The sequence below is a fragment of the Sphaerodactylus townsendi genome, linkage group LG04 (genome assembly GCF_021028975.2).
Source record: "Sphaerodactylus townsendi isolate TG3544 linkage group LG04, MPM_Stown_v2.3, whole genome shotgun sequence".
NCBI classification, from domain to species: domain Eukaryota; kingdom Metazoa; phylum Chordata; class Lepidosauria; order Squamata; family Sphaerodactylidae; genus Sphaerodactylus; species Sphaerodactylus townsendi.
This window is the reverse complement of record NC_059428.1, coordinates 138,534,615-138,555,472: the sequence shown is the minus strand read 5'-3', so window position 1 is coordinate 138,555,472 and position 20,858 is coordinate 138,534,615. Positions and strand designations below refer to the sequence as shown.

The 20,858-nt window shown below is 55.4% G+C and overlaps 1 protein-coding gene across 3 annotated transcripts; it reads right to left on the bottom strand.

Annotated features, from left to right (window-relative positions):
* Nucleotides 1-635: 635 nt before the first annotated feature.
* Nucleotides 636-20,294, bottom strand: NPRL3 (NPR3 like, GATOR1 complex subunit). Of its 3 annotated transcripts, none has more exons than XM_048493870.1 (13): nt 20,063-20,294; nt 17,579-17,648; nt 13,733-13,862; nt 11,068-11,142; nt 9,508-9,661; nt 8,719-8,800; nt 6,545-6,682; nt 4,755-4,911; nt 3,723-3,829; nt 3,412-3,541; nt 3,084-3,273; nt 1,930-2,122; nt 636-1,153 (listed from the first exon to the last, which is right to left on the bottom strand). In XM_048493870.1, exons 1-13 carry the CDS (start codon nt 20,250-20,252, stop codon nt 988-990), a joined length of 1,782 nt encoding a protein of 593 aa, XP_048349827.1. In that variant the 5' UTR covers nt 20,253-20,294; the 3' UTR covers nt 636-987. The 3 variants fall into 3 exon arrangements, with proteins under 3 accessions (XP_048349827.1, XP_048349828.1, XP_048349829.1); XM_048493871.1 differs by having other exon boundaries at nt 20,135-20,294; XM_048493872.1 differs by having other exon boundaries at nt 20,067-20,182.
* Between the last annotated feature and the right edge of the window lie 564 nt (nt 20,295-20,858).

Sequence of the window (20,858 nt, the reverse complement as noted above, 5' to 3'; positions counted from 1 at the left end):
CTGACGCTGGTGACCTGGAGCTACAGCATTTTCAGGGGAGGGCAGGAGGCACCTGTGAGGGACCCAGCAAACTCTGGCCCTGGCCAGCTGTACTTTGTGCTACCTGGCAGATTTCCTGCCGATGCTCCCAGGGAAGAGTTGCCTTCTGCCTGCTTCTCGGGGACACTGGGAGGCCTCTGACCAGAGCTCAGGTTCAGGGAGGAAGCCCAGTGGGGCGGAGCTCTGCAGTGCTTCTCCAGAAAGAGACCTGGTGGGTACGTGGCTGCCCTCCTTCCAAACAACGGGGTTTCCATGCAGTCTTGGCCAACTGTCACCTTGTGAGAAGGGAGTGTGTGCCTTTGGCCCCACCTTCTGCAGCAGTCATTTTGGGACCTTGTTCAGCAACCCCTGGCCTAGGAGCGTGAAGTAAATCTGGATCTCCATAACCTCTGGAGAGGCACACGACCCACCCAGAGCTGCAGGCAGGCCCCCCAGCAGTGCTCCCCCCTCCCAGCACATGACTGGATCTGCTTCTTAGGGGTCCCAAGATGCTTCCTGGCACAAGGGGGCTGGGGGAGAGACCAGCAGGCCCCTCCCCATTGAGGCTTCATTAGTGTTAACTATTTTCAATACTTATAAAATGCAGACACGGAGGCTTTTGCTGGAATATTTTTTGAGTGGAACAATCACATTCACCTGACATGGTTTCATTCCTGACACTGTCTCTTCCACTGACCAAGGACAGGCCTCTCAGCAAAACTAGTGGCCCCAGCCCAGTGCAGAGGGCAGAGCCAGCTCCTCGTTTGGCACAACACCAGCCCCCCGCCATGGCAAGAGTGGGCGGCCCCTTCCCCTTTGGCTCCCCAGTTAAGAGGGCCAGGAATCCAACTCCCACAAAACAAAGCATTGTTGGGGGGCGGCAGCAACAGAGCGAGGCTCTGAGTCCAGTCACCGGGACACACACACACACCCGGGTCCTACAGTGAGCTCCAAAGTTGCAGATCTTTCTCACTTCTGGAGGGACTGGAAGACAGAGATGACAGGGTCCTCGTGATTGGTCACCACCAGCACACTGCGGAACTTATCAAAGAGCATGAGCAGGTGAGAGCGGCGCATGTTTTCGTTGTACATGATTTCCTCCAGGTGGTGTCGCCCTCGGAAGTAGTGCAGCAGCCTGCAAAAAGTGTGGGAGGGTGTCACTTGAGGGGGGGGGGGGGGACTTGGAAGTGAGCCCCGGGGCCCGGGACCACTGCTCAGACCTCAGAGGCCCAAGGAGGGACTGGGAAAGGCACTCCTTCACAGGGCGGTTCTCCATCTCACCAGCATACCTGTGAACAACCCTATTAGACACAGCCAAAGGGGAAAGACCCCGGGCCAGTTTGGGAAAACTCAGAGCCAGCGTTTCAGAAGGGGTTATGAGCTGCTCAAACAGCTTCTGGCTTATCATCCGGTGAGTCCACACAGGGCTACATGATTACTGTTTGTTTTTGCTGCTACAAAGTAACAGCGAGACTATGGTGTTGTGGGTTTTCCGGGTTGTATGGCCGTGTTCCAGTAGCATTTTCTTCTGACGTTTCACCTGAATCTGTGACTGGCATCTTCAGAGGAGAAAATGCTACTGGAACATGGTCATACAACCTGGAAAACCCGCAACACCCTAGTGATTCCGGCCATGAAAGCCTTCGACGATACATTCAACAGGGAGAACTTCTGGAATGTGTGGCAGATTGGGTTCCCTGCAACCCCAGGTCCTAATCAAGGCAGGGCTACTGCAATGGGATTACCTTCATCACAACAAAGTTTTGGGTCCGCCGCAAAAGGGGGGCCTTGTGGCCCCTGAACATGTGCAGAGAGATCTCCGAGTGACTTACTCCCCCCTCAATGGCTTTTCTATTAACCTCAGACACCACTTGCCTCACAGCTAGCTTGGGCCGTCTCCCACCACCTCACCTTGCAAACATGCGGAGGTCCTCAGGGTTGTGGGCTGCTGGGACGCTGAGAATGGCTTCCTGCTCATGTTCTGAGAGGCTTGTCAACAGATTCTCCGTCATGCGCTTGTTGACTGGGGAGTCTCCCCCTGGGAGTAGCTCGGCGCTGGAATTCTCCATGCTGGGGCTAGTGAGAGTCAGGTCGTCACTGCTGGCTGGGGAGCACAAGGAAGCCTCCATCAGGCACAGCCAGCTTGGCATGCTTTGGAACACATAGTTTTAATCCCAAAGATGCCCCCCCCACAACCCCACAATAGAATAATAATAAGAAGAGTTTGCATTTATACCCCCCTTTCCTCTCCTGTAAGAAGACTCAAAGGGGCTGACAATCTCCTTTCCCTCCCCGTCCCCAGAACAAACACCCTGTGAGGTGGGTGGAGCTGAGAGAGCTCCGAAGAACTGTGACTAGCCCAAGGTCACCCAGCTGGTATGTGTTGGAGTGTGCAAGCTAATCTATTTCACCAGATAAGCCTCCACAGCTCAAGTGGCAGAGCAGGGAATCAAACCCAGTTCTCCAGATTAGAGTGCACCTGCTCTTAACCACTACACCACAAGTATTTATTTCCCCCCAGTTTCGTTTTCAGCGCTAGCCAAAATTTCCATCCAGAACACTGGAAGAAGTCCTCACACTTTGTTATTTGAAAGAAATGAAATGCTGTTAAGGCAAAATTTTTCTTTCTCCAGGAGAGAAAATTCTTCATAGGGTTTTTTTTTAATTTCAGCGCTCCCTGCAATGTCTTAATTTTGCTACTGAAAAACTGAAATAGTCTCCAGACTTTCATGCTGTGCATTTAGAGGGCAAAAAGAAGCAGCAGCAGCTCACTCATTCTAAGATGGAAAAGATTTCATAGACGTTCTGAAAATATGGGGACAAGTTCTTGGGAAAAACACTGCCCCCCAACCCCAAGTCCCCCCTCACTTGGGCATATTACACAAAATGTAAAAAAAGGGAGGGGGTACCTTATTGCTGCCTGGCCACTCCTACAAGCAACCCAAATCCCCCATGCAGATAACTGCTCCCCCCACCCACACCCAGTCTTGGGCATTCTAGCTCAATCTCCTCCCCCTTCCTAGAAGAGCCCTCTAAGTCCTGCCATGGAGGGAGCCATTTCTTACTTGGCGATCCAAAACTGAGGGCGTTGGGGGTGCTGAGGCTGCGGCCCCCAACTCTTGCAGCGAAGGACACCTCCTCTGTCTTGAGACGGATGTCCTCTTCCTTGGGGGGCACCATCAAGCAGGCATACGTGTGGAGCTGGATCAGGAGTCGGTGCTGCAGCATCCAAACCACCATTTGGATCAGCTGTGTCTGCAGCAGGAAGGGCGGGGGATGGGGGATGGACAGAGGCAGTCAGGGCTGCTCAGGAGAACGGGCCCCATGCAGAGGCCTTTCTTACCCAGGAGTCACAGGCAGGATGGGGCCTCCCATGTGCAGAGCCCCACTCACCTCCTGCATTGGCGGAGCCAGAGGGTCCTTGAATTCCGACAAAAACACCGGCAAGGAGAATTTGGACAAGACTGAAGGAAGATCGTGACCAGGAAACTGGCAGGAAAATTCATCCGACAAAGGGGAATAACTGCAGGAGGAAGGGCTGCCATGTTAGTTCCACCTGTCGAGCCCTGCCTCCCAGGGCAACCCCACAACCACCTGATGCGGTGGACAGGCAGGCAGGCAGAGGGCCTTGCCCGAGACCTCGCTGCCAGGGGAAGCGTGGCAGTCCTTCCTCCTCCCCTCAGAAGAAGGCGCTGGGCACTCACAGGCAGACGCTGGCATTGGGGGAGAGCATGTAGACGTTGTTCTCACACAGAGGGTAGATGATGAGGGCTTTGCCCCAGTACACCAGGTGTGCTGCCAGCTGGAAGACCTGTCGGGAGAAAAGAGGAAAATGTCGGCACAGGGGAGGGGCAGGCGTTGTGTGCTGGAGGAACCAAAGTGCTGCTAGGGAGCCTCAGCCCTGACCAGGGCCCCCGTTGGGGAGTCCCACATTCGACTAGAAGCCTCACTCTTGATTTGTATTTTGCCCCAGTCTGGATCCAAAGCACCTCACGGTGCTCTTCTGTTCTCTAGCTGATCCTCACAACAACCCTGTGAGGTAGGTCAGACTGAAAGTGTAGGATTGGCATAAGGTCACCCAGCAAGCTTCCTTAGCAGAGCAAGGACTTGAACCCGGGTCTCCCAGACCCTTAGTCAAAGCTCCACCACTCCTGTTACAGGAGTCCAGGCATTTCCAGGAAAGAATCCCTGCGGAAAGAGCCTCCTGTTCACAGAACACAAGAGGTGTGCATGTACAGAAAGACACTGCCCCTGCCTAAACAGCCCCCAGATTCTCTCTGTGACAGGCAGGTTGTCTCTGGCCCCTTCAATGCAAAATAAAGCACTCTGGAACACCCCTTTGCTCTGCTGCAGAAGCAAACTGCAGTCGCCTTAAGGAGCCCACAAGCCTGGCAGTCCTCGTTCTGCAGACGGTTGCCAGTCTCTTCAGCCATGGCTCAAGTGGCAAGAACCCCCACACACAAATATACAGGAGAAACTGTCGGGAAACAAACCATGCACTGGTTGTCCTCAAACCAGTGTAGGAAAGAATGATGCTGGTGCAAAAGGCCTCCTTGGATCCAACCCAGAGGTGGATTACTAATCAGAGGCTTCACCCCCACCCCTTTCCCCTGAACCAGCATGGACGGCTGCAGCAGGCAGGCTGCAGAGAGAGCTTAGGATCCCTTCCTGGGAGGAAGGACAGGTTTCCTGCTCCCCATGCAGGGCAGGGCAGGTTCCCAGGAGGCCCCTCCCACCTGGAGCAGGGCAAGGTCAGCATCCTGGGCCAGCTGCTGCAGGTTCTTGACTGCAGAGGTGGTTCTGATGACGCGCACCAAGGCGGGGGAGCAGTCCAGGGGCAGCTCAGCAAGGAGGCTCTTCTCATCCCTGAGCAGCAGCAAAGCGTGGTATGGCCTACAGAGAGACAGGAGCAGTCTGCAGCCAGCTTCTGCCTCCAGCAGCTGGGGTCTCCCTGGGAGAGGTTCGGGCAGGGAGGAGGGCCAGCATATTCTCCTTGGGCATTTGTAGCAGGACAAAGTCAAACAGGCCAAACTGCCCTGGGGGCAAGAAGACCTGGTTTTTTTTTGGGGGGGGGGGTGAGACCTTCTCTCACCACTCCAGCTAGACTCCAGGGAAGGGGCAAGCCATCCCCAGCAGCTGCCAAGAGGACTCTGCGGCCTTCACCCAGCAGTCTCCACTAGTGGGTGGCCTACAGTCTGGAACTCAGGTGGCAACTTAGCTTGCTGCTGCCCAAGAGACGTAGGTATAGATTTTTTATTGGGGGGATTCGGGGGGCGGGGCCACACTCCCACCCATCCCTGGGGCATGCTCACGCCTCCCCAAGCCCCACCCCCAGCCTCAGTGCTTATAAAAGCAGCTCTCCGAGGCTGGGGACAGCAGACTCCCCTGCCCTGCCCTCCCCCGCCCCCCCCACCAGCTGGGCTCCCAGCCAGCAGCCGGCAGCCTCTTCTGCTCTCCCCTCTGGACAGAGGCGTGGCTAGGGAAAATGGAGCCCAGTGCAAAATCTGAGTCCCCACCCCACCCCCATGGGCAGCCGCTATAATGCTGGAATCCACCCCAAAACAGCATCACTTTCAATCGTGTTTAAACTAGAGAGCCCAAATTCTCCTTTTAAATCCACCTTAAAGGGAGAATCTGGGGTCCCCAGTTAAAACAACATTGAAAGTGATGCTGTTTGGGGGTGGATTCTCCCTCACCCTGAAACAGCATCACTTTCAATGTTTAAACTGGGGACCTCACATTCTCCCTTTAAATCCATGCTGAAAGGGGTGGATTTAAAAGGAGAATCTGGGGAAATTCGGGGGGTGCCTGCTGTCAGGGGTGCAATTGTTAAGCTAGCAGCACCAAACTTTCAGAGTATCTTTAGGAGACCCTCCAAATGATACCACCCAGGTTTGGCAAAGTTTGGTTCAGGGGGTCCAAATGGACCCTAAAAGGTGTAGCCCCCATCTTCTATTAGCTCCCATTGGAAACAATGGGGGATGGGGCACCCCCTTTGGGAGTCCATAGCTTTGGACCCGCTGGACCAAACTTCACAAAACCTGGGTGGTATCATCAGGAGAGTCTCCCAAAAAATCCCGGAAAGTTTGGTGCTGCTAGCCTAAAAACTGCGCCCCCTGCAGGCCAAACACCAAAAAAACACTAAAAAATACCAAAAAAACACAAATGGGGGCTGAGCTGTGGACATGTAATGGGGGTGGTTTGAACTCGAGAACTGCCCCCTTACCTACGTCCTTGCGAAGCCCTCTCTGCTGAAAAAGGACCACTTGGGGTTTGGTAGCCACTGGCACTGAACCTCATGGGGAAACTCACAGCAGTATTTAAATGGGAAGGAGCCCCTGGCAAACTAACATGACAGTGCCCTTTTTTGCCACCAATGGCAGCCAAGAGCGGAACCCCAAGTGGCTAAGTGTGCACCAGTGGAGTACTGTGCCTCGATGCAGAGGAGGGGCTCCCTGCAGGATAACCCCCACGGCTTGCAAATGCCACTGAAGTGGCAGGGGACACCAGGAAAGACTGTCCTTACCGAATGGCTTTCAGACTCCTTTCAATGGCTTCCGGGGGAATGGAACGGGAGGCGACCCTGTGGATCTTGTGGGGCAGGCAGAAGCTCACCTCCAGCCAGTTGTTGATGTGCAGCCGCACCACCCCAGTTGTGCAGAGACTGGAGGGGGAGAAAGCAGAGAGGAGGAGGCTGCAGGCCCCGGGCTTCAGGCAGAAGGGGCCTCAGCTGCTGGGTGTCCCCTGGCCTTCCTCCCACCATTCCTTGGCAGCGGTTGATGGCTGAGCAACCCCACCCTCTCCAGCCCTGGACCCCCTGTTCACTCCCCCCGGAGTTTCAGCATAAAGGGAGAAACAAGATCTGCTGTGCACAGAGAAGGGCGGGGGGGGGGGCGGCGGCTGCCCCCTGCCCTACTCTCAGGGTCGGGGCCCCAGATACAGGGGATCCACCACTTCAGGATGAACAGCAATTGGACTCAGTGCAGAGAGCAACCATGGCTGTTCCTATTCCAGGCTGCGGGGCCTCAGGGGGCATTCACAGCAGGGGTGAGGGAGAAGAGCAATACAGCTCCAAAGCTCTTGGGGAAAATGCCATGTAGCCAAGCTGGGAAGGGACTATAACCATCACCCCCCACCCCCTGCTACACCCAGAACCCGCTCTGCAACTGCCCGAGACCAGGGCACAGGATCTGGCTCTGCTGTGCTGGGCAATGGCCAGAAAAATCCCATCCTCTATTATGCCCCCTCCCCTCCCCCAATGGGATTTCTGGGTCAGGCAGGGCACATTGTGGAGTTCTGGGTTTGAGTTGCCTTTTCCTTCCCAGCAAGAGCCATGGAATATTCATAGTTACTGTAGATTGGGGGAGGGGGAGAATGTTACAAAGCAACCCGAAATAATTCAGGGTGGTCAAGTCTGCAGGGAGCCCCAGAAGGATCTCTCCAGAGCAGGCAGGCAGGCAGCTACTAATGCTAGTAAGCGCCATGTGAGGAAGCTTCCCACACTGCACTGGCAATCAAGCAGGGCCTGATTTGGAAGCGGCCATCTTGGCGGCCAGCTGAATAAGAGCCGTGCCTTGGCATGCAGCAGCTGAAGGAGCCCATTCCTCGGTGGGGGTGATGAGGCTGCGAAGGAAAACGCCAAGGTGGGGCTGTGATTGTCCACTGGGCATAGTTCCGGTCACACCCCCTTTTAACTGTGGTCATCCTGGTTGCAGCTGACATGGAACCAGCAGGGATCTATTCTGAGTGTCACTTAAATCACCAGAGTTTCAGAAGGTAGCTGTGAGGGTCTGCAGTAAAAAATCTGGATTCGAGTCCAGAAGCACCTGATGAAGGGAGCTTTGAGTCTTGGCCCCGGACACCGCGATGGTCTCTTAGGTGCCCCTGCCCTTGAGCAAGCACTGTCTAGTATTTCCGGAGGAAACTGAGACAGACAAGAAACAGGAGACCTGCTTCCCACTAGATGGCACCCACGAGCCACCAGCCCTGGTAGAGGCCCAGGCAAGTCCTTGCTCAGATGCCATCCAAACCTTTGCGGGCAAAGCAGCAGAACCCCCCTGGCGCTAAGGAGGCAGCTGGGATCGTTAGAGGCAAATACTGGGCCGCCCCTGAAGACTGGTGGTGCCCTAACCCACCAGCCAAGCCCCTCCCCCCCCCATGCTGGTCTCACAGAACAGCCTCCCCAGTTCTCAAGCCATTTATCAGCCCTGCTCCAAATCCTTCTACAGGTTTAACAACACTGCACACAGGATTATGCTGCGAATTTATTAGCCCATCTGAGTCTGCATGGAAAATAGTCTTATTGTCCTTTTCAAAAAGGCCTCTACACAAAAGGACAAGTGCAGGAAGGTGGCAGAGGATGCCTCTCTTTCCCTGAGAAGGCCAAACAGACAGCCTGGGTTGCCATGATTCACCGCAGCCCCAGGCTCTCCTCCTTCTCAGCCAGGTCCGGCTCCATCGCTTGGGCAGGGATCGGATGATGTGGCTTGATGCAGAGCGGGACAAGGCAGCCGACCCGTGTGCAGTCAGACAGCGGAGGCGTTTTCAAAATCTTTGGGGCAGCAAACAAATATTTCAAGCCACATGGATATGACGATGCCCTGCCTGCAAAACCAGAGCCTGCCCATGCCAGTTCCTGTGGGGGCCACGGGGCAGGACAGAGCAGGCACAGACAGGGCCGGCTGCCGGAGGATGGCTTACCTGTCATAGGCTTCCTTGAGGTCTCTTGCCAGCTTGCACTTGGGGAGGATGTGGAGGAACGGAGACTGGGGGCCGTCTGTGGCTGAGGAGGGAGAAAAAAGACTCGGCAGCTCAGCGCCATGGAAGAGCACGGACAGGACCGCGGGTTTCTTTCACCCTTCCTCTGGACACCTGTCTTCTCTGCAACAGCAAACACACACCCCCACCCGCACCCTGAGGATGCCCTCCAAGCCAGGAAGAAGACCCACACCCAGGAACCCATGTTTTGCAATGAAAAAGCCACACTGGACCAGGGTGTTGTGGGTTTTCCAGGTTGTATGGTCATGTTCCCTGTAGCATTCTCTCCTGACGTTTCGGCTGGACCCACAGATGCAGGCGAAACGTCAGGAGCCACAGATGCAGGCGAAACGTCAGGAGCCACAGATGCAGGCGAAAAGACCGGAGAGAATTTTTATTTTATTTTTATTTATTTATATTTTAGATTTAGAATGTGACTAGAACACAGCCATACAACCCAAAAAACCGACAACACCCTCGCGGTTCCGGCCGTGAAAGCCTTCGGCCACAGTGGACCCATTCCTGGAGTCAGCAGCAGGCAGAGTTGAGAGGCCCCCACGGCTGAGGGGCACAGCCCAAATCCTGGGGAAACTGGGCAGGAGCAGAATGGGAGTGATTCACACTGTGGCCCTGCCTCTCTGCCCCTGGGCTCAGGGCACATTGAGGCCAGCAACATTCGCTCAAGCACATTCTGGCAACCCCAGGGCTTGGGCAGAGGTAGAGGAGACTCACCTTCCGACATGGCGGACACCTCGTCTTGGATGGCCAGGATGAGTTTGGCCTCTCGGGTGAGGTACTGGCAGCGGCGCTCCTCATGCTGCAGGACGATGGCGATGCGGCGGGAGAGGTTGTGCAGGCAGTTGATCACCGAGGGATCCGCAGTAGCCTGGGATGACAACAGAGCCAGTCAGAGGCTGGCGACCCGTGGCCCCAGGACAGGCAGGGAGCCAAGCCTCCATGTCCCAGAAACAGTGGATACCGGGCAGAGAGGTCGCTTTGCACCCCCGGGCTGCTGCCTCTCAGCCCCAGAGCGCCAAGTTCTACATCAGCTCCGAGAGAACGCACAACTTAAAGCTACCACAGGAGAAGGGCCTGTGCTCTCATGTCTGGCAGTGGAACAGAGAGCCTGCAGACAGAGTCTGGCAGTGGAACAGAGAGCCTCCAGTCTCCTGCACAATGAAGGGGAATCACAGCTCCCTCCCCACCCACCCCCCACAGGGGCCCCTGCTCCAGGCCCACCACAGGGACTCCAAAAACCTCCAGGATCCCTCAGCCAACCTGACCCTGCAGTGGTGCCTGGCGTTCCCCTGGGCATGTGGGAAAGGCCCATGAGAGCCAAGCTCCGGCTCTCGCCATCTGCTTCAAGTCACATTTCCTGTCTTGAGTGGCCACACGTTAACAGAAGCAGGCCTCAGACATTCATATTCTGGAGACCTTTCCTCATCATAAAGGCAGCCTCTTCTCAGAGGGGCCTTCCCATCCCCTCCCACCCCATCTAGCAGGGCCACTTAAGGGGGGGGGTTTCCTGGAGCACCCACTGGGTTCATACTTAGCTCTAATTTCTATCAAGAGTGTGGGTCCTTTGGCCAAATATGCTCCCCATCCACTTGCTTCCAGCCCCCACCCCCACAGATAGAGACGAGTATGTGTGTTTCAATTGTGGGGAGCAGACCAGCCTGGCACCAGTGGGGGGGGGGGGTTCCTGCACGCCAGCCTGGAACATCTCCCATGTCACCCCCAGTCCCTCCCCCGCCCTGCAGGCTGCTTGCTCAGATCCCCCCTGAATGGAAGCATCTCAGTGGTTTATCAGTCATGCGCAGCCAACAAGGTGGAGTTTGACAGGAGGGCCCACAGGGGCTCAGGGAGCAGCTGTTGAGCAGCAGTTAAGAGATCCACAGGGATGGTCGGGCAAGGTGGCTGATAAGTTTGGCCCTGCAAAGAGTGACTCAGCGTTCCAGGGCTCCAGCCCTTTTGCTGACTCACAGGTCCTGCTCCCTGCCTGATTAAAGCCTCTTCTGGCCCGCCTGCTACCCAAGCCGGCAGCTGAGACCAGCAGGAGTAGAGTCCTCCTTGTGCTGCAGCCCTCCTCTCCTGGGAACAGTCAGCCATCTTGGCAGGCCCGGCAGGCCAGGAGCCTTCCACCCCACATGGCTGGCCCAAGAAAGGCTCCCTTGCCAAGAGAGCCACATTGCCACAGCCAGGGCCACGGGATCCCGTTCCCAACCTGTGCCAGGGAGTTGCTCTTTCCTTTCTGACCACCATTTTTGAGAACCTGCACCAGGAACCCCTTACCCTCAAGGCAAACACAACGTTGAAGAGGATCATGGTGGGCATCTCCCTTTTTGGGGAGGGGTCTGTCTTGGAGATCTGCAAAGCAAACACCAACATTTGAACAAGTGGGCAGCCACAGATCAGTCTGAGAAGCAGCAAAGGGGTTGATTCTGCCTCCCTTCCGGGAGGGCAATGGGGAAGGGGCGCATGAGCCCAGGGGACAGAGTGGCCACAAACAGGCTGACAAGTGGAAGGCGGGCGTACCAGTCTGGAACAACTGTCTCCTTGGGTTAGTCCCAGGAAGGTCCATGAGACCCTGACAGAGGCTGGGGGGTTCAGAGGCACCTTCGGTTCACACAGGAAACCCCATGAACTTCTGCGTCCCTCTCCATGAACCAAACATCATCCCACACTGGCCCACCACTGCTTGTCACAGGGCGGGGGGGCGGGGAAAGGGAGGGACACGGATCTCCAGAAAGCAGGTCTGCCATTCCTGTGCTGAGGAACTCCAGGCTTCCTGCAACACCCTCCCCCCACCCCAGAAGAGGAGCTGCCCTGTCCCTCCCCAGGCCAAGGAAAACAGTCCAGTTGACTTAAAGCCCCTAGACACAGAACCTCCCAGGACCTGCAACACAAAGCTGATGGGCTGTAAGAGCAGCAGGGGGAAGAGGTGAGGTGTTGTCCCCCCCCCCCCCACCACATCCCTTCTCCACTGATCTATGGCAACCTTCTCACTGTGCCCCCCGTCAGGCTGATGTATCTTTCAAGCACAGCAGAGCCACCCTGTCACTTGGCAAGGTTGCCAGAGAGACACTTTACACCAGTGATCAACAGTCCCCATCACACACTGTGTGTGGGGGTGTGTGTGTGTGTGTGTGTGTGGATATGGCCAGGACTGAACCGCTCGCCTCCCCACAGCAAACAGCTGGTGCTACATGAAGATGGGGGAGGGACCGGCCAAGGGGAAGGGCGCCTGAAAGTGTGTGCTCTTGAGAAGTGCCCCAGCTCCTCTGCCGGGCCGCCCTTTTCCCCACAGGAAACCCTGACCCTGCCATTTGTGCCAAGGGGAATTGGCTGTCATCCCCACCATTCTAAGCTCAGGGTGAGCGGGGACTGCAGCTCCCCCCCCCCCCGACCCACAAATGGGAGAGGTGCTGGCAATGGGCAACACTTCCTATCTCTCACAGACCCCTCCCCCAGACCAGACCGTGGGCTCCCTCTGCTGCTGCTTCATTCTGTAGTCCTGTACGAGGGCTGGGCTGGTCCTACCTGGAAGTAAGCCTCACGGAACAGCGTGGGACCGAACTCCCAGAGGACCAGCACAGGCTTGGCTATGTGCCTACTCATTGCCAAGAAGAAATAGCCTGGCTGGCCAGGGACAAAGCCGAAAGAGACCGCAGCCTCCGAGTCAGCTCTGCCTTTGATGAGGGCACACTGGCCAACCTGGCGGCAAAGGAGACCCTTGGCAGAAGGGGGTGGCAAATCCCCAGAGAGCACAAGAGCATCCCGGGCTGCTGTCCAAGTTCAAGCCGGCTTCTCATGTTCCCACAGATTCCCACCCCAGCAGGCAGATCTCCCACATGCTTTTGCTGGGCAGGGGGGCAAGCAGACTGTGAGGGCCAGCGTGGACCATGGGCCCGGCAGCCCATGCAGTTCCAGTCACGTTCCTTTATGGCCCACCTGACTTACGCTTAGTAGAGCCCAGAGCCAACTGGAACAAGAACCCTGCAAGCCCATGACAAACACATGGTTCGAAGAGTGTTTCTGAGTATACGCAGAGTGCCATTCAGAGTGCCAAGACCCAGCCCCCAGAAAGCCTAGCAGAAGAGAGAGGTGACCAGTCCGGAAGGCTCAGAGCAGGGCAGTCCCCTAGAAGAAAGCCAGATGGGCCTTCCTGATGGATTGGCCAGCCCGTGCACTGAGAGCAAGTGGGGAGGCCCTTCCGGTGATCCCTTCGGCTGCCGAGGTGTGGTAGAAGGGGGCTCATGGGAGGGATTTTTCTGTGGCAGGCCTCAAGCTGCGGAACAGCCTCGCTGTAGAAATTCGCCAGGTGCCGACACTCTTTACCTAGGCCTTCAATGTGTGACCCCCAGGGCCCCCACATCGATGCCAGCTAAAGGGTGGAGGGAGGGTGGGGTGCGGATTTTTAATGATGTTTTAATTTGATTGTTTTTAAAGGATGTTTTTATGGTTGTTTTTAATGTTTATGTTTTGTGTTTTTAGGATTGTATGTTTTAATGGGGCTTTTAACCCCATGAGGTAAGCCGCCCTGGGACTTCAGTGTAGGGCAGGTTATAAATGGAATAAATAAATAAAATAAATATGATGAATGTACCCATGTTGCCAGGCTCTGTGGCAGCACCACTCCCTGCGCCAATCACACACAGACACAGAGCCCTCCAGAGAACCTGGCTCATCCCCCTAGAAGCCAAATTACAACAGCAGCAGCCCGGCAGCCCTGTACACATGGAAAACACCATGTCGAAAGAGGCAGGCACAAGTTGCAGCCTGCGGGAGCTCCATGAAAACAGACGACCTGAGGGGTCTGGCCAGGAAGAGGGCCCCATCTCCCTTTGCCTGAAGTCAGCTGCGCTCCTCCTGGCCACAAGGGACAAAGCCAAGTTTCTAAGCCCCACTGGGTGGTTTCCAGAGCCCACTGGGACCTTCAGGGGCGCTCTTGTCCTACCTGCCCAAAGGCGTGCTGCAGCAGAGTTGGGTGTCCCACAAAGCGGACATTGTCAATCTTCAGCTCAAACTTTTTGCCACACATGTCGGATTTGGTAGCCAGGATGGTGGCCAGGATGACATCTGAAAACCTTCAAGAGCAGAAATGCACATCACTGCCTGCCCCGCCTGCTCCAGGGCCCAGCAGCATCCTTCGGCTCCTTAGGCCGTGTTTTCCATTTGAGAGTTACCCACGGGGGTCCCCTCAGATTCCATCTGTTAGGCAAATTAAAATGCAGTAACAATCACAGTTCTTGAATCACCAGAATTACTGAAAGGAAAAGCACCAGAGGCGAAGCTGGGAGGAGGCTCATGCGGCTGAAGTTAATAGCATGCTCTCAGAGAGATGGGGGGGGGGGGGCACAGAGAAGGAGCAGGGACCAACAGACTCCCCTCCCGTCACTTGCTCAGTAAAGAGGGGCTGTGGCAAACTCAGGAAGACTTTCTGAGCCAGGCAGAGTAGAGGGGGGGGCCTTCCGTTGTCTTCACACACAAAGCAGATGCCTCCCCACAAAGGGCTTCCCTCCCACCCCATCAGACAAGCAAGCCAGCAGAGCCACTTGGGGAAGGCGGGGGGGGGGCGGCAACCCCCTTTAGGGCAGCCAGTCCATCCCGCAGCCCATGGGGGCCAGTGGCCCCCTACAAGGCTTTCCTCCTCAGGCCCCTTCATGCCCCCCTCCCTCCATGAAAATAATCTCTGCAGTGGGTAGCAGCTGGAAGGTGCACCGAGAAGGCCCAGATCAGCCTGAAGTCCCCTGGGAAAAGGGGCCCAGGGAGAGGTCAAAGGTCTCCTTCCCTCTTCCACCATGCTGCGGAGGGAGCTCCCCTTGTCTGGGCTCATTAGATAAGCTTCAAGGAGGAGCCTGGAGAGGAGGAGCAGGATCTTAGGGGAAGCGCACTCACAAGCAGCCCCCCCTCCCGAGTTTCTCCAGTCCTACCCACTTGCCCAGAGGTCTCCAATATTTGCCCCGGCCACTGGAGGACCCTGAGGCCAGTCTTGCTTTCCAGACATAAAGAGCAGTTTGCTCTCAGTCGCCCTGGAGATGCCACCTCGCATCTTTAGCCAAGTTTTCCAGGGAAAGCTAAAGACATACCGGCTTCGGCCAAGCAGGTCACACGTCAGAGGCCAGGCCCGATCCGTATTGGAGAGGGCACCCTCACCTGCCCTTCACTAATTTCCCCATTCCAGATTTTCAGCCCTAGAGGCATGTGGACATCACATCTACCTATCCGAGCCTGACGTTCAGGTTTCAGACAGGAAACAAATGCTCCAGCAGTTGACAAGGCAGGACAGAAAAGACACGCACCAGCAGCGGAGGCAGCAGCAGGGAAAGGCAGCAGTGGGACATGTGCCACAAGATTCAGCTGGGGCATGGTGGGGCGGGGCGGGGGGGAGGGAGGGGAGATTCCACCGGGAGTTGCTATATCAGGAGACCACCTTCCAGACCCCAGAGGGCCGAGAGATAGCAAGGCATTGGGGGTGAGTTGGCCGGCACACAGGATGCGTCCCAGGCAGCGAGTGCTGCTCACAAGTCAAGGGCCCACACTGGTTGCGCTGCTTGCCCTGGGGCTGGGGCAGCTGCTGACTTATCAGCCTCAACAGAGAAGGCAAGGCAACGCACAGGGAGGGGAGGGTGTGAGGACGGGGGGAATCGTGCTGCACATTTGGGGCCTTCCCTTCCCCCAACCTTCCGCCCTCCCCACCCCCACCCCCCTGCAAGCAGAGAAGCCAGCCCAGCACAGAAATGTGTCTGCCTGAGGTATGAGAGAGGGAGAAGCTCAGCAATGCCCCACTCCTCCCTGGCCAGTGATGTCAAACCTCTGAAAGATGGGACTCTGCCTAGGGCGGCACTATCAGTGTTGACCCCTCGATGTCTGTCTTGTGCCAGCCACTGGCTTTCATGCAGCTCTTTTGCTTGCTCTTTTTATTTGTTAGAGAGAGAGATGCGCACAGAGAGACAATAAAAGAATCAGGGAAACGCAGCTCCAAGCTCCTGATTTTACCAGGATGTTCTCGAGGGGAACTTGGGACTAGTTACACACTCTCTCTGTTTTTCCCACCTAACCTACCTCAGAGGATTGTCATGGGGACAAAATAAGGGAGGGTGGGTTATGATGTTCACCTCCTCAAGCTCAAAGGAAGGGTGGGGTAAAAAATATTAATCTAACCGTTAGTCAATGCTCTGAGCCTCTTTGAGAAACAGGCAGACAAGAACATTTCCCACACATACAAACATTTTAAGCCCACCTTGGCCAGTTGTAAATGATAATTGTAGCGCAGATGATAGTGTGCAATATCCTGTGTCGGGCAGATGCAGCTTTGGATTTGAGAGCAGCAGTGGGAAAAGGCAGCTATCCTGACTTCTCCTGCAACTGCTGCCCAGTTGGAGCAAAGGCTTCTTCCCCAGGCTGCATGAGATGAAGAAGGAAGAGACCCACGAGGGCTGCGGCTCATCTCAGCCCTCCCAAAGCCAGGCCTGTAGAAAGCCAGGGCTCCTGCTGCCATGACTGAGAGAGGGAGAGGGAGGAACAGAGAGGAGGCCACACACACCCTGGCCACCTCTACATCAGGTACCATTTCTGAAGGACTCCAATCAGCAGAGGACAACTGAAGGGCTCCAATCAGCAGGGACCTTGGCCAGAGTGGCTGGAGGAGTCAGGAGGAAGGCTCTCCGACGCAGGCCAGGAAAGGGCTTTCTCTCAGGACTGCTCCCAGCTTGCTTGCTTGGTGGTGGGTTTTAGGAAAGCATCCCTGCCTAGCAGCATATTGTGCTCTACCCACTATTAAAAGGCAACTTGGTGGAAAACAGAAATCAGAAACAAAGCACAAGGAGAAGATGGCGAGAGAGGGCAGACGCTGATGACAGAGGCGTTCATTCAGAAGGGCGGGTCTTACCCTGACACCACCTGCTCATCGGGGAGCGGGCATGGCTCTCTGCAAGGGGAATAAGGCCCATCAGCAGCAGGAACACCCAGCAAAAACCACAGGACACGCAGGAACAAGCCAACAACACTGGCCAGACCATAAGGAGGAAACACAGCTACACGACTGGCAAGTTCGCACAAGGAGCTTCCCCAGTGAGATGTGCACAAAGAACCCAGAGGGAGAGGCGGCCCCTTGGCAGTACTGTGAGAAGAGCTCCCACAGGACTGCTAGCCCCCACTGCAACACCCCTCCCCAGGGAGGCATCCCCACACTACAGCAGGTGACAAATCTCGGCCTGCACCCAGAATCCAGGCCTCTGTGAACCAGCCTCAAGTCTGGCACAGCCAGGCAATTCTCACGGCCTTTGGAGAAGGCGGGAAGTCAGTGGGTCACTGAGTCTCAAGGAGGGACATCAACCCTCATTGTGGGCTCAGTAGCAGATGAGGTTAGAGACCCAGAGAGAGCTGCTGCCATTCTGATCAGACAATACTGACTTTGATGGGCCAAGGGTCTGATGCAGTGTTTGTGTGATGCTTGAAATTCATTTTCCAGAAGACCCGTTCCCATCAGTTTTGAGGCCAGTCCCGCCATCTCTGTGTGGCATGTCCCAGGAGAGAGCAGAGGCAGCAGCCCACCCCGCTCCCCACAGGAGGGCCTACAACGCTTTCTTTTGCTTTGGGCCTGTCCCCAGTTTTGCTGCTTTCAAAGTCTGAATGGGAGGCAGCTACTCCGCTGGCCGAGGTACAGACGGGTTCTCTCGTCTTCCAGACTGCTTCACTGACAGGGCTCACGTTGCTGGAGCCCAGAGAAGCCACATCCCGCTTGCAGGCTTAGAATGATTTCCATAAAAAGCATGATCATCAGCAAATGGCGGTTTTGTACCTGGAGTCTCCATCCTGGTCTTCCACACTGTCACCCACACTGTTCACAGCATACCGGCTTCTGGGTTTCCCTAAAAAAAACAGGAATACTGTCAAAAGGGCTGGAAAGATTTGGGGTTGCAGCATACCTTGATTTTAGTAAAGCTTTTGACAAGGTGTCCCATAATATTCTTGAAAGTAAGCTAGTGAAATGTGGACTAGACAATACTACTATTAGATGGATTTCTAATTGGTTGACTGACCGAACTGAAAGGGTGCTTATCAATGGCTCATCTTCATCATGGAGAGAAATGACTTGTGGGGTGCCACAGGGTTCCGTCCTGGGCCCAGTGCTAGTTAATATTTTTATCAACGACTTGGATGATGAAATAGAAGGAATGCTAATCAAATTTGCAGTTGACACCAAAATAGGTAGGGTAGCTAATACCCCAGAGGACAGAGTCAGAATTCAAATTGACCTGGGCAGGTTAGAGAATTGGGCCAAAACAAAACAAATTTCAACAGAGATAAATGAAAGATACAGGATGGGTTGACAACACCTGGCTTGACAACACTACATGCAAAAGGGATCTAGGAGTCTTAGTAGACCACAAACTGAACATGAGTCAGCAGTGTGATACAGCAGCCAAGAAAGTCAATGCGATTCTGAGTTGTATCAATTAGCAGTATAGTGTCAAGATCTATTCTGCATTGGTTAGACCTCACCTGGAATATTGTGTACAGTTCTGGGCACCGCAATTCAAGAAAGATATTGACAAACTGGAACAGGTCCAGAGGAGGGCAAGCAAAATGGTAAAAGGTATGGAGCCCATGCCTTATGAAGAGAGGCTTAGGGAGCTGGGGATGTTTAGTCTGGGGAAGCGAAGATTAAGGGAGGACATGACAGTTGTGTTTAAATCTTTGAAGGGATGCCATGTCAAAGAGGGAACAAACTTGTTTTCTGCTGCTCCAGAGACTGGGACCAGGAGTCATGGGTTCAAGGTGCAGGAAAAGAGATTCCACCTAAACATTAGGAAGAACTTTTTGACCATCAGGGCTGTTGGACAGTGGAATTCACTGCCTCAGAGAGCGGTGGAGTCTCCTTCTTTGGGTTTTTTTAAACAGAGGCTGGATTAATATATGTCAGGAGTGCTTTGACTGTGTGTTCCTGCATTGCAGGGGGTTGGAACGTTGTGGTCTCTTCCAACTCTATGATTCCATGTCTGCCCCCCACTCCCATCTGCTTTTCCATCTGCAGTTAAATCTTTAAAAAGCAACATCCAACATTAACTGCAGTGTCTGTTTGGACTTCTAAGTTCAACCCTTTGTGGAGTTACTTTTGCACACTGAAACTGTTCATGGCCTGGGCTCTCTGTCACTCAGAGACCACCTTCTGCTCTACCACTACCCACAGTGGGGGTTAAAAAGGGACCCCCCTCACCATCCCAGAAAGCCATGATCCCTTCAGTGTCTGAGCAACACCCAGTTCTTCCTTGCACATGTCTCAAAGTACTCAAGATCTCTCCACCTGGGAAGAAGAGCTGAGGCAGGGGTGTCCAACTCTGGCGCCCCAGATGGCCATGCTGGCAGGGACTGATGGGAATCGTAGTCCATGAACATCTGGGGTGCTAGAGTTGGACACCCCTAGGCTAAGGTATTCCTTCAGCCATAGGAACTGACAGTGGGAATGGGGCAGGGCAAAAGGGAAATACAGTGCCTTATTCATTACAAACTGCCTTGAGCAATGAGAAAGAGTGTCACAGAAATAAAATACATCTAAATAAATCTTGGTGCTCAGCAGGGAAAGCAACAGTCAAAGAGGAGGCCAACCTCCATTCTGAGACAGATTTCCTCCAACACCGTTTGCAAACGGTATTTATTCCCGGGACCTCCTAAGCCAGCAGAAGGGCAGTACTTGACCCAGAGAGCAGCAGAGTGGCCACAGAGGGCTAACTGGCACCCTCCCCCTTCCCATTGCTCTTAGCAAGAGCCACTGTGAAGGGCTGCGGGATTCACATGAATGTCTCGCTGGGAAGCAGAGCGGGGCTGCAGCCACACGGCATGGGTAGTGGTAATAGTGGCACCTTTGACATGCCCCTGGCTGGGGGCACCTGCCCTCCTGCGTTTCAGGAGAGCAGCCCAGGCCCTGGCCCAGTGGGGCAAATGGTTGGCAGGTGGCTCCCGCAGGCCTGCTTCCTCCAGGTGAGCCATGAGTCTCCCTGCGGGGTAGGCCTCATAGAAACAAAAAGATGACCCCCAAGGGTCATCCAATCAATCCTCCTGCACAACAAAAGGAGTCCTCAGCCGCCATCTCCTCCTCTGCCCCCACAGCGACCACCATTTTTTGGCCCGGGGATAGGAACCCTGCCACGACTGGCCTGCCTCGCGAGGCTGTTGTGAGGCCACAGCGGAGGAAGGGAGGAAAGGACCCAGGCAGCCTGGGCTCCGTTGCCATGGGCGACGTGCGGGCCATGGCTGCCCCGGCAACCTAGGGATGCGCACGCACCCACCGCCAGGGAGGTGGAGCCTGGCCTAGCTGGGCCTGGGGCGCCCAGCGGTGGGCCCGCGGTTCCCTCACCGGCCTGAGCGGCGGGGCTCTCGGGCCCCCGCTGGAAGGGGAAGCGGAAGAGCAGCTTGTTCCCGCGGCTGCCGGAGCTGACCAGGATGACGCTGATGGGGCTCGAGCTCTCCCCCATCCCGCTCCCTCCGCTGCGCCACCATCGAGTCAGCGCAGACGGCTAGAGAGGCGCGGGAGGGCGGAGCTTGGGGGCGCATGCGCCTTTGCTTCGGGCAGTGTGTCTCCGTGCCCAAAGGGTTCGCTCTGCTGGTTGTACCTACTTTGCAAGAAGGTTGTGAAGGCAGAGTGGTTCGTCCCGTCCCGTTGCCACAGCCTGGCATTTGTTCGCAGACTCAGGCTCGCCTTAGGACTGAGCGGGGGGGGGGGGGGGGGGGTTTCCTGCCCTTTGGTGGCATTCAAATAATTTAACAACCGGTTGTTTACAAGCACCATTTTAACAACTGGTTCTGCCGGAGTGGTGCGAACCTGCTGAATCCCACCACTGGTCCTGCCCTAAGAAGCCTCCATGGGGAAACTCGGGGTGGGGGTTACTGGCTGGCTGGCTGGCATGCTTCTCCCATGGGGCTGAAGGAGAGAAAACAAGGGAGAAAGTACAAACCAGCATGGCTACCGGTTGACCTCATTTGCTTTTGTTTGCCACTGACTTTTGTATTCACAGCAACCAGTGACTGCTTTTTAAAATCCAGTTCTAAATGTTTGCCCGTCTTTCTAAGGTGGAGCTGGT